The sequence below is a fragment of the Scomber japonicus genome, chromosome 16, assembly GCF_027409825.1.
Source record: "Scomber japonicus isolate fScoJap1 chromosome 16, fScoJap1.pri, whole genome shotgun sequence".
Taxonomy (NCBI): domain Eukaryota; kingdom Metazoa; phylum Chordata; class Actinopteri; order Scombriformes; family Scombridae; genus Scomber; species Scomber japonicus.
This window is the reverse complement of record NC_070593.1, coordinates 21,535,023-21,546,986: the sequence shown is the minus strand read 5'-3', so window position 1 is coordinate 21,546,986 and position 11,964 is coordinate 21,535,023. Positions and strand designations below refer to the sequence as shown.

The window sequence follows — 11,964 nt, the reverse complement described above, 5'->3', positions numbered from 1 at the left end:
TGTTGGTAGTTTCAGACAAATTGGGTGGAAAAAATACTCTTATATCACAACTAATAGGGTATACAAAACAAATAGCCTAATTAAATAACTAGCCTATTGGTTTTCTGAGCCTGTCGTCAATGTCGCCATAAACGTGCAGTTAACTTACTTAAAAGTGGTTGGGCCTGCTTAAAAGTAAAGTTAAACGTATAAGATACATACAAGCCTTGAAAAATGCTTCTAGGACCATGGACTGTTTAGGACTGATATATGACATATACCAGTCCATCCACAATTTCAATAATACTGCGCACCACAGCGCCGCCATTAGAGGCAGAAGAGCTGTTATCAAAGCGCTGAGCGAGTAGAAAGTTAAAACAAGATGACTAAAATGACAGTAAATGTATGCCTGTGCATTTTATTTACTCGACATAACAGTGTCTTTAATAATGGCAGTTTCAATAAAAAGTAACTAATACTTACAAACTTACCTGTGTCAGGTCAAACGGTAAAATGAGCGCTGCCACTAATAAAAACTGAAACAATTCTGTAGATTTCCAGAGGTTGAATTTCTCAAAGTGGAGACAAATGGAGAATCTTCTGCGCAAAGTCAGATCTAATCACGTTGAGACAGAGACGAGGTCAGTTGTGCTAATTAATTTAACATTATTTACTGCTTAATTTGAACGAATATGACAATCACATAATGAAAAGTCCGACGAGGATGGGATTCGAACCCACGCGTGCAGAGCACAATGGATTAGCAGTCCATCGCCTTAACCACTCGGCCACCTCGTCTGATTGCGACTACACCGTCATGATATCAGGACTCACAGCTGATTTCCTTAATATACACAGCGCTCGATGTTCGGGGGTCAGTTCATGGCCGACATTTGACAACTTTATGCTTCTAATTATGCCTCTACCTATGAGCACAGTAATGTGTATGCCAAATCACTTCCACTTCATTCATTAGTATGCAGCATAAGCCTCACTGAAGATAAACAGCGACTAAACCTCCTGGAAAATCACCAAACATGAACAATTAACTGAGAATCTGAAAATCTGTTTACGGCAACCGAGAAGCAACAAGGGTGTATAATCACTTGTAATATCCATAATGTCCTCTAGAGGGAGCCACAGACCAACACATTAAAATGAGGTTGTATGCTGAACGTCTCAAGCCTAATTCTGGCGTGTGATAACTAAATTAGTATGTTGATATAATTGCTTATTAAGTATGCAAGATATTTTAATGTAAAGCTGAATATAGATTTGCCCCCATTAATAGCTCTTGCTCTGCATCTAAAATAGGTCCAAAAAATGCTTTTGCTGCAAAAAAAATATTTGATGCAGGTGTGACATGGATGAAACGAGCATGACTCAGGTAACTAACCTCTATAGTTCATGTTCACATGTAACATAGCATCTACATTGTTCAGTTAGTACGGTTTTATCATCAGTGTTTAAATGTCTTCAACCATTATTAGCTGACTTGATAGTGATGTGGAAACTTATTTAGAGCCTTCATTTCATTTGTCAGGGTTAACTTGAATAATATATTCTCATCTAAGAAAGTATGCTTGTTATGACCCAGTTTCTATCATATAACTGTTTGTTTTGCTCTATGAATTATGTAGTGAATGAACCAGCCTCCTCCTAAAGGAAAAAAAACAAGTGTCTAAAACCAGTCTGACTTGCTAGCGCCTTCCAGCTGCATCAGTGTGTCTTTTGGGTGTGAATCACAAGGCAGAACACAGACAGAGGGGATCAAACATTTATTTACCCTTATTAAAAGTTACAATAAAACCATTAACATCTTCAAATGATAGCAAAATAAAGAGAACCAAAAATTTTGGCCAAAACATATTTACAGAGACAGTTTGCAGATAAAAAGCTCACATTTTTTTGTACACAATCCCAACCCCTGCATCATAAACTCTGAAATGTGAACACTGCAATACTCAAGAAGCTTGAATGTGGTTTTAGCCAGAAAAGAATCAAAATGCACAAACAAAGACATAGCTCTTTTTCCACCTCCCCTCCTCGGTTTTTCACTTTTCTATACATGACAAAATACTTGAAATTTGGGGGTAAAACATAGGAATGTAGAATTCTAAAAATTAATAAGATCATTTGAAAGGTTTATGTGTCCATATAACAGTCATTTCGAAGTGAAGGAGATGGTCTGCCCTGCTCCGTGACGGTGACAATTTTTAGATCCCAAAAAGATGAGAAAGAAAAATAAAATGTTATAGGGCTGCCACGCTGTTAAAAAGGATGCTTCTCCATGAATTGGGAAAATAAGTCAGTATTCCTGATTCGCTCCACATCCAATCCATTACCTTCGCCACACGCCAGTCCCCGTGTGTACCATGAGGGGGCGACACAAGCCGACACTTTCATCATGAGAGGGCCCGGTGAGTTTCCGTCTGTCGAAGAACTAATAAAAGGCAGTGAACTGGTGGTTGAATCAGCAAACGTGATATATCCTTTGTCTTCTTTTGTAGTTTTGTTTATAACTTTAAGAACGTGGCACAAGTCTCTCATATATATATTTATATACTTTAATCTTGGAAAATCAGTTCAGGTGCCGTGGCGGGGGTGCAGTCACTCTGCCTTGGCCTCGCCCTCGGAGGCTGCAGGTGTCGTGTCCTCGGCGGGGGCGGGAGCGGCAGCCTCCTCAGCAGGGGCAGCCTCTGTGGGTGGGGCCTCCTCCGCCGCCTTGGTCTCTCCCTCAGCGGGGTCAGCGGCTGCAGCATCCTCTCCCTCTTTGGCCTCTGCGGCCGGCGTCTCCTCTTTGGTTTCCTTGGCTGCGTGGCCGTTCTCCTCGGGCTTGTCCTCGGTCGTGGGGGAGGTTGCCTCCTCTTTGCCCTCCTCGCTGCCCTTCTTGCTCTTCTTCAGAGAGATACCCTTGAACTTGAAGGAGTTCTTCAGGGAGAACTTCTTCTTTTTCTTGGCATCCTTGGCGGCCTCGCCCTCGGCTTTGGCAACCTCGCCTTCGGTGGCAGGAGCGGGCTCGATGGCATCTCCGGCGCTGGTCTCGCCCTCCTTGGCCGGCTCAGCTGTTCCATTACCATCTGCGGCAGCTACTTCCCCGTCGGGCTTGGCTGACACATCACCATTGGTTTTAACATGGCCGTTCTCCTGCAGAGAAGAGGAGTCATTAGTAACGCATTAAACTAATCAAACTGGGTCAAAACAAACACATTGCCTCCAGAGAGGGGAAATCATCCAAATACACAGATGGATAAAGTGATGAAATGTGTGCTAACACTGCAAATAAATCTAGGGGGGGTCTGGCATATGACAGATTAGCATTAGCCCATTTACTCCCTGTTAATCCATGTTATACTTGAGGAAAGCTGCTTGACTCTACAGCGGTTTGGGGGTGGGCTCAACAGCTGTTTGCATGACTCTGACTTGACACACGGGGGCAGTAGTGCTGCGTCAAACGTCAACACGGCGAGCAAGTTGCGGAACAAAGGAATCCCCGTGAAACCTGGTGTGTGCTCTCATCCAGAGGCTGCAGCTCTCATCTACAACTGCTCTGTACATCAGCGCAGCCAGCACACACCATTCACTCTCTCTCACATTTAAAGCACTCTCTATCCACGCTGCATACATAGAGATTGGGTTTGGGTCGGTAGATTCAAGTTAATGAACATCTCTTAAATATGCAGCCAACCCTCCACTCATTCAGCAGTTTAATAAATCACCCTTCATTCATCAATCACGCATTTTTTCACTATCTTTAAAGACCCACTCGAGCAACATGTGGGAAAACATGCATTTAGAGAGGAGCTGAGGTCTGAAGTGGCGCCTGGCCGAGCTTTGTTTGCAACTCCGCAAAATGCGCCTCTAGCAGAGCGCATTTGCATCCTTTGCACCGCTCGCCTCGCCTCGCATCTTTTGTTCGACGTGAGAGTGACTATCTCCCCCGACTCTCAACTCATGAGAGAAAACACGGTCCAAACACACATTTCGACCTAAATCTGACACTGTAGCATCAAATTTTGGGGTTTAATCGCCCCCCCTGGGACCGGCAGACAGAATTAAAGGCAGATCTAGTGCGCACTGAGCGGGGACGAGCATGGCCACTCGACGGCTGGTCTGCTGGAGGTCCCCTGGATTTAGACAACCGGCTTTTATTTTACTTTAAGTCAATTTTCTACAGCCATGTGGTGTGTGTGTGTGTGTGTGTGTGGAGGGTTGACTGTGCCCTCAGTGCAGAGTGTGAATGAGCAACAGCTCAGCTCTCGTCTCTGCGCTGAGCCCCGCTGTGGCACCCATGCTGGCAGTGGGCGTTGGGTGCCATGTGGCTCCCCGCTGATGTTAGGCACTGCAGGCAAACTTTACTCACCTGGCCGTTGGCTTTGGCAGCAGCAGGGTCGGCGGCGGCTTTCCCCTCAACAGCTACTCCACCCTTGGACAACTGGGCTCCCATTTTTTTTCCTTTAGGTGTTCTGAACAAAAAAGAAAATCGAAAAAGAAAAACCTGGAGGTGTTTTTCAGATTTGAAAATCCAGCTCTGGGATAGGTGAAATCTTGCCAAAGAGGTGAAAAATCCGACCGGATCTCCTTCTCCCTAGCTAGGTGTTGGAAACGAGAAGTTCCCCCTTCTGTGAGTGTGGACCCCACGGCGGCTGAGCTCAAATTAAAGGATGGCAGAGAAACGACTGTGAGTATTTCAACCGCGCCTCAAAATCGACCGGAGTCTCCTCCCCTGGGCGTGTCGGTCGATCTTTGTCCAATCGGCAGTCAAGGGATGGGCCTCCTCCTGAACCCCCCTGTCACTGCATAGTGTGCGACTCAACTCCATGCTCAGCAAGACTTCTTCCACTGTCTCAGATGTCTGCAAGATTTTGTACATCTTAAATTTTGGAGACTTCTTTCGTTTACCTATTCATCACTTGTTGCATATGTTCATAAACTGTAACGCATGCAAGTGTTTCAGGCTGTATAAATCATACAGGTAACTGAAATGGATTCACTTTATGAAGATGTCATTGAAAAGATGTATGAATAAGTTGTATGTATTAAATGACAACATAATGACCAAATAATACTATAAGTATTTCTATAAATTTCCAGATAACCTTAAGTTCACAAGTAAAGGAGTCACAAGATTAATCCGAGAAGTCACACAAATATTTTTGCTGTATAAATACTTGAGTTACATTCATTTTTGTGTCTTTTCTTAAATCTTTGCTCGTTCTTGTGAAATAGTGCAGAGTTTCAACTCTGGGCCTCTAAAAAGATTAAAATCAGCCAAGAAGGGGACATCACTCCTCAGTTGAACTCCTTGCAGCTCATAGAAATACACATACTGTGGTTTCAGCATTACTTATAAAGGCTGGGCTCCACTACAGTAGATCATTACAAGCTCTTGTATACACTTTGTTTAAAGTTAATGTCAACTCCTCGTCAAGCTTAAGGTCATCTATCACAGTTTCAGTGACTTTAATTAGCTTGAATAAATTCTCAGATCATCTTGATAATCCGATCTTCCGACTGCATAAAAACACTATTTGAATGACTGAGTGGAGTTTGAGTGACAGGCTCAGTTTTCAAAGACTAAACTTGTTACATCACATGCAGTCAGCCTCACATTCAGAGGAGACCTTCCGATGGCACTGGGGCTGCTTTGTCACTGAGGCAGACAGAGAGACAGTGAATCCGCCTGTCAGACAGTAATGAGGTCTCTTGGCCAGACGAGCGAATCCCACGATCGCAGCAATGACATTGCATTTTTTTTTTTTTAATTTTGGGAGCCCAAAGCTGATGGGTTCCTCTTGTGATCCAGCAGGGTCAAGGGTTATATGTTTTAAGCTGAGTTATGAGTGCTAGTGAGCCCAGCCAGCCATGGGACAGGATCATACATGCATTACACATGGCAGCTGCCTCATTTTCAAGCCGTTACTCTTAATTCTGGCTACTTTAACCAAATTATCCTTTCTTTCCCATCAACAAGGCCCTCATTTATCCCAGTGATGAACCCGTGTTAACAGACTGGTACTGTTTCTCATCCTTATAGGACTTCATTAATTTATGATTTCCTCTTATCAAAGTCCCGTATTCTTCTAAGGCATCCATTTTTGACATTTTTTCCACCAAACTGATAGACCCCCACTCCCTCACCGCCCACCAGCCTTCCACACATGCACACACTCACACAAACATGTCACAGCTGTGGTATGCGAGGCATGCATACGCCACCCAGAGAATGATCTCCATCCATTCTGTGGGCTGAGCTTCCCAGAGTGGAATACCCCCTCAGGGGCTTTAAATCTGCACCCCCCTACCCCTCCACCTTCTCTAACCAACCACCACCCTTTCATACATTCTCCCAAACTGAGTCTAGAAAGAGAAAAACATGTTTTAGAAACTTCTTTTTTTTACCCCCATCCCTACCATTCAGTGTATCATGCATTCATAGCCCAATCATGTCTGTGGAATTCCTCGCTGCGCTCTGATGTGGAACGCCTGAGTTGGGTCTTTATTCTGATGAGGTCTACACATTAAGGTTGTCAGATTTCAAAGAGGTGTTCCTGGTTTGATCAGAACAAGAAAGAGTTGGTTTCACAGCAGGGTGTCAAAACTTCTGCAGAGGCACAGCTGGCCAGGTTTTTGCAACCCTTAAACTACAAAGGTAAAATGTGGATCCATTTTGATCAGTCAGTCTTTCTATTTTGGCTTCATATCCACAAAAACATTGGAATTTCTGTCAACTGAAACAAATGTATGCCAATATTGCATTATTTGGACACAAACTTTTCTTTAAACACTTGGCAAATGATTGTCATGTGATCCATTTTTGAGACTCATGATTTGTCGTCACCCGCCAATCTTGCTTGTTAGAAACTGCAAAACATCAGAAAACTTCTCCACAAAAATGGTTTCACACTCATGAGACCTTTGCAGTTTAGTATACTATTACATTCCAGCACAACAAATTTCTTTATCTACTTAAATGAGTAGTTCGACACTTATAAAATGTGTTTATTCACCTACTTTCTAAGCGTTAAATGACATCCAGCCATGGATATTTATTCACAAGTAAAACTGTCTGTGGTGATGATCCAATTCCAGGGAATAACTGCACCTAGCCAAGGAATAGTCCAAGCCTGTAACTCCTTGTGAAACCACAACCTGTTCTTTTTATGTTACATTACATTTTTATCTATGTATTAGTTCAACAAACAAGATATGTCCTATTAATTAGAAGTCATTTTGAGGCACTGGTAGGCATATTTGTTTTAACTTTGGACAGAGCCAGGCTAGCTGTTTCCTCTGCTTCCAGTCTTTATGCTAAGCTAGGCTAATTCCCTGTGTGCAAGTATAAAAGTGGCATCAATCTTCCTATCCACCTCTCGACAAAAGAACAAATATGCATGTTGAACTTTAATGCTGTTAGGATCACAGGGGGGCGGATTATCCCAGCATGCATTGGGCCAGAGGATTGTATAGTCTATGCCCTGCAAAGGTCAACAAAAACATAAATTCAAAATTAATTTAGATTAGTGTGGACAGAAGCTGAAAATGCAATGAATACTGACAATGAAAGCCAAACCATTTATTTACTACGTGCACACACTTGTAGTACACGCATTGTGATGATGACCAGGCCTGATTTCCTTAAGAACAATGAGATTGTGACTGGAGGACTTATTTCTGTCACGTTAAACGTGGTGCTTCTTCTCCTCTTCACACACTTTTTTCCCCTTTGAGCTTGTCAATGCTCCTGTTTGTGTGGTTGCCCATTTTTCATGCCCTGACACAGGATGAGCTCTCAAATCTGCTAAAAGCCTCCATTGTCTCTGTCTCAGCAAGCCAACTGATGAGCATCACAAGTAGAAAGAGAAAGGATAGGGAGGAGGACTGGAGCGAAGGAGAAGAATCAGAAACATGTCTCTGGGGGTTCCTCGTGCTTCAAGAAGGAAAAAAGTTGTGTTTATGACAGTCACCTTGAACAGATGACTTGAGCATATCAGCTTGATGAATATGTAATTTCCCAGGGTTCCACAGTTTGTCAGCAATTCATGCATACACAATCACAGAAATGAGAGTGCAGGCTGTTTGCTGTGCACACTCTTACAGTTTTGTGATACACTGATGGCAACAAATTTACTGCAGTTGTGCACAGTTAATGGCCCAAATACTTCAAGACCTAATGTAATGTCATCTTTTGAGGCAAAGTCATAAATTAGATTTTATAATAGGAATAAATGTGAGGAAACGGTAGCGAAAAGCAACATGTATATGGCCAAACTTGCATTTAAGGCTACACGCTTTACTACTAAGAAAATTACATATTATTGTCTCATAAATGCAAATGCAGCATTGGATTTTGCTCAAAAGTTATATTCAAGTATCATTGTTTGTATAAACCAAGATGTAAACTTGATTGTATATGTTTGATTTAGTCTAGCATAAACAGAACATTTGCATTGCCAAGCACCTAATTACAAGGAAAATCAGGTACACAGCCCTCTTCATTGGCATGAATAGGGGTGCGTAGACTTAAAAGAAAGCCCTTTGTAATGCTAATGAATTCGATCAACTGGCTTATTGACTGCAAAAAGGCCCTCACCAGCAGGCAACAACAAAGCTGCACATGGCAGCCATCTTGGCCGAGGGGCTTGTGCAGACGTATCTGTCTGTCGGGCTCTGGCAGTGGCTCTCAGAGGCGGAGGTAGGCATGTAGCTGGATGTCCAATGCTCAGCCAGGCTTGCATGTTTGACTCGCCTCATTGATGAAATAGTTGTTCACGGGGGAGCTTGGAAACACAATACACAAACTCTAAAAATGGAGGGAGACCAACAGTAGTCATGTTGATGTGTGCAGTTGATCCCCCCCATTCTCCGTCTCTTTCACTCTGTGCCGAAGGTGACAGACACATTCATGACACGACATACCCCTCCCTACATTTCTGCGTGCGTGCAGACATGCCACAGAGCCGGTTACCATGGCAACTACTGCCTCTATCGACGTCTCCTGCCTGATGTTATGAAGGGACGTGGTTTGGTGGGAACCTACTCATGGGGAGAAAGGAAGAGGATATGGCTTTGGCGTTGTTTTTGTTTGCCTTATCATCTCAGTTTTGTTTATTTGACATTACTCTGACTCCCACAATTTATGCAATCGAGGCTCACAACGTCTGTGACCACAGGGAAATCAAGTGTGGTTTCCTTTTAACATTAGCCCTCACCATCTCCCTGTCAGGCTATTTCTTCTTCCTTATCATGAAGAAAGCATTGAGAGATAAAGCAGATGGCGAAACAAGTATAAGGAGAGGGTGAGGAGTTAAGGAGTACAGAAAGCAGAAGGAGAGGATAGGGGCTTGGTAGCGTCGATGTGTGTATGTGTGTGTCAGACAGGGGCGTACAGTAGTAGGGCAGCTCATCCCCACTGGCAACGGCACTGCAGAGTTACTAGGTCAGTGTGCCATCATCTCATTCATCATTATCACAGCCTGCTCTTCCTCCTACACTCTCCCTCTTCATCCCTCCCACGCTTTCTTGCAGTTGTTCTCTTCTTCACGCACAGACACCACAATGAGAGATATACTGGGCTTCAGACAGAATGGAAAGTAAACCTAAACTGACTCAGACGGTGCAAGTCTATAAGGTTTGCCTCCAAGTCGAGATGTAACTCTGTAGCTAGGGCCATGCTAGGCTAGAAGCTCATTTATAGGAAGGGTCTCTCTTTTGGGGGTTTACTTTATAAGCTGTGACTAATGTGTCCTCAACAAATGCTTACCAGCCATTAATAAGAGCATTTTAGCTAGCTCTTGACGTCAACACTAAGCACATTTTTTGAACGCAAGTTATGTGTGGAAACAATGAACGTTCACAGTAATTTTCCCAGCTATTTTTCATAAAGAGCTCCCCACCAAACTGAAACGCCTGAACGACAGCTGAATGGCTAAATTACTTCATTATCATCCTCTATTCAGTAGGCAAGCAGTGAAATTGTGCACTTAAGTGTGTGAACAAACAATGTATGTATAACCAACATTAAGCAATGACTATAAAATTTTGGTTTTAGATGAGAATATTCTCCTCTTATGCCTGTGTGGCTAATACAAAACTACAACCAGGTTAGCTTACTTTAGTATTAGGAAACAGCTAGCTTGGCTTTGAAGTTAAACAAAACTGTCCACCAATAAACACCCTGTATCTAATATGTAAGTGTAACAAAACTGTGCTGGATGACTTCTTAACTGGCAGTTTCTGGGATTTAGTGGCTTTTCTAATTTAACTACATTTCCCAGTAATCATTGGGAATACGGTAGCATAGCTAATTTTAAAATCAAGCTATTTTATTATTTTAAGTAGCTGGTTAGCGTTTTCAAATGCTACCTTTGTATTTATTAACATTTATAATGGAATAATGTATGTTTTAATAGAAAAGTACAGCTTCCCTTTATTGAGGACTTACTAACACTTGGGTGACATGCCTGAAAGTTGTACTGTACAAAATAGTTTAAAGGACCTGTCAGTGACAAATTGGAAGTAAGTCATCAGTACCAAATATCAAAACTATGTCTGTGTCAAAAATCACTAAGCATCAGACGCCCTGTGATAGACAGAAATCAATTTTCCCTTGTGGAATCCTTTTAATGGTCTCAAAGTAGAAGCACAGAGAGCCTTACACACTCCACGCAGTTAAAAGCAGACCAATAAAACGTAATAGGCCATATTTCATGACAGCTGTGCATTCCTGCATAATATAAAATGGCTTGAGTGATATAAGACCTCATGCTGACATCTCCGCTGCTGCTCAAAAATAACTGGCAGCATCAGTGTCGTTTGTTTGGTACACAAAGAATATACTGTATATACGACAACAACCACTTGCGTGCAACCACATGTGAATGCTTTTAACCCCCCACTACCACTCCACACACACACACACACACATACACACATAAACACACACACACACACACACACACACACACACACACACACACACACAGCCTCAGACTAGCTCAGTTCTGGGTTATCTGGTAGCTTGGCCTTCTTCTTTTTGGCCAATCTGTGAGATCATCACTCTCCCTGAGCCCCCGTCTGTATTTTCCTCTCTCCTGGCTCCTCAAACCAACCCCCTCCTCCTCAACCATCTTCATTGTAATGCAGATTTAAGGATCGGTGGGGGAAGGGATCAGAGGGGGATGGGGAAAGAGAGAGAGGAGGTCTGTGGAATGGCTGTGGTTGGTGTTAAGTATGACCTGGCAGCCCTGCTGTGCCTCAGCAGGCGGTCCGGCGTGGGTTGGGGGGAAGGGAGCCCAAGAGAGAGACAGAGAAAGAGAGAGCTTCTAGGGTTATCCCCCAGCCTGTATACATGACTCAGACATCAGATATCAACATCCTGGCCTCATCTTGAAATAAAAGATTGCAGACACGCCCCTCGCATCTTCATTCAGCAGTAATCTCGTCCAGGGACAGAGAAGAATAGGATGTTCAATGGCGATGGCGTTTTGTACTGTCTAGACATAATGAGCTTAATGTCACTGAGGTCATGTTATTTTTCCCTCTTCCAAAGACTAAGACCATATCAAACTAACAAAAAATGAAGAGTGATCATAATATTCAAACTGCAGTGTGTTAATCTGTGTATTCATCTGTGTGGAAGCAGTAAAGCTATTATTGAAATCTCACTAATTTGCCAACACAGACTGTTCAGCTGTTCAGCTATTGTGCTTGTGCTGTCTGCGACGTTGTGGCGTGCTCATGGTTTTCTGCAAGTGTGTCAGGGTGTGTATTTGTATGTGTGCAACCAGTGTGTGTGGATGGGTGTGTGCATTTGGGGGCTGTCTAGTTCTTATGTCTGCAGCTTAAACTATAGCCACGCTTGCCCCAGCTGTCGTAGTGTAATCCAGTCTCTCTCTCTGAGCACAGCGTCAAGAAGTCAAACCTCACCGAGCCACTGCCCTCCTCTGACAATGCACCCCTCCCCTCTCGACAACTCACACACAC

At 43.2% G+C, this 11,964-nt stretch overlaps 1 protein-coding gene and 1 non-coding gene across 2 annotated transcripts; both read right to left on the bottom strand.

Moving 5' to 3' along the window:
• Positions 1-695: 695 nt before the first annotated feature.
• trnas-gcu (transfer RNA serine (anticodon GCU)) lies at positions 696-777 on the bottom strand. Its single transcript has one exon. It is a non-coding gene; the product is annotated as a tRNA-Ser (tRNA).
• Positions 778-1,742: 965 nt separating this feature from the next.
• Positions 1,743-4,629, bottom strand: marcksl1a (MARCKS-like 1a). The gene is made up of 2 exons (XM_053335507.1): positions 4,343-4,629; positions 1,743-3,126 (listed from the first exon to the last, which is right to left on the bottom strand). Exons 1-2 carry the CDS (start codon positions 4,424-4,426, stop codon positions 2,590-2,592), a joined length of 621 nt encoding a protein of 206 aa, XP_053191482.1. The 5' UTR covers positions 4,427-4,629; the 3' UTR covers positions 1,743-2,589.
• Positions 4,630-11,964: the final 7,335 nt, after the last annotated feature.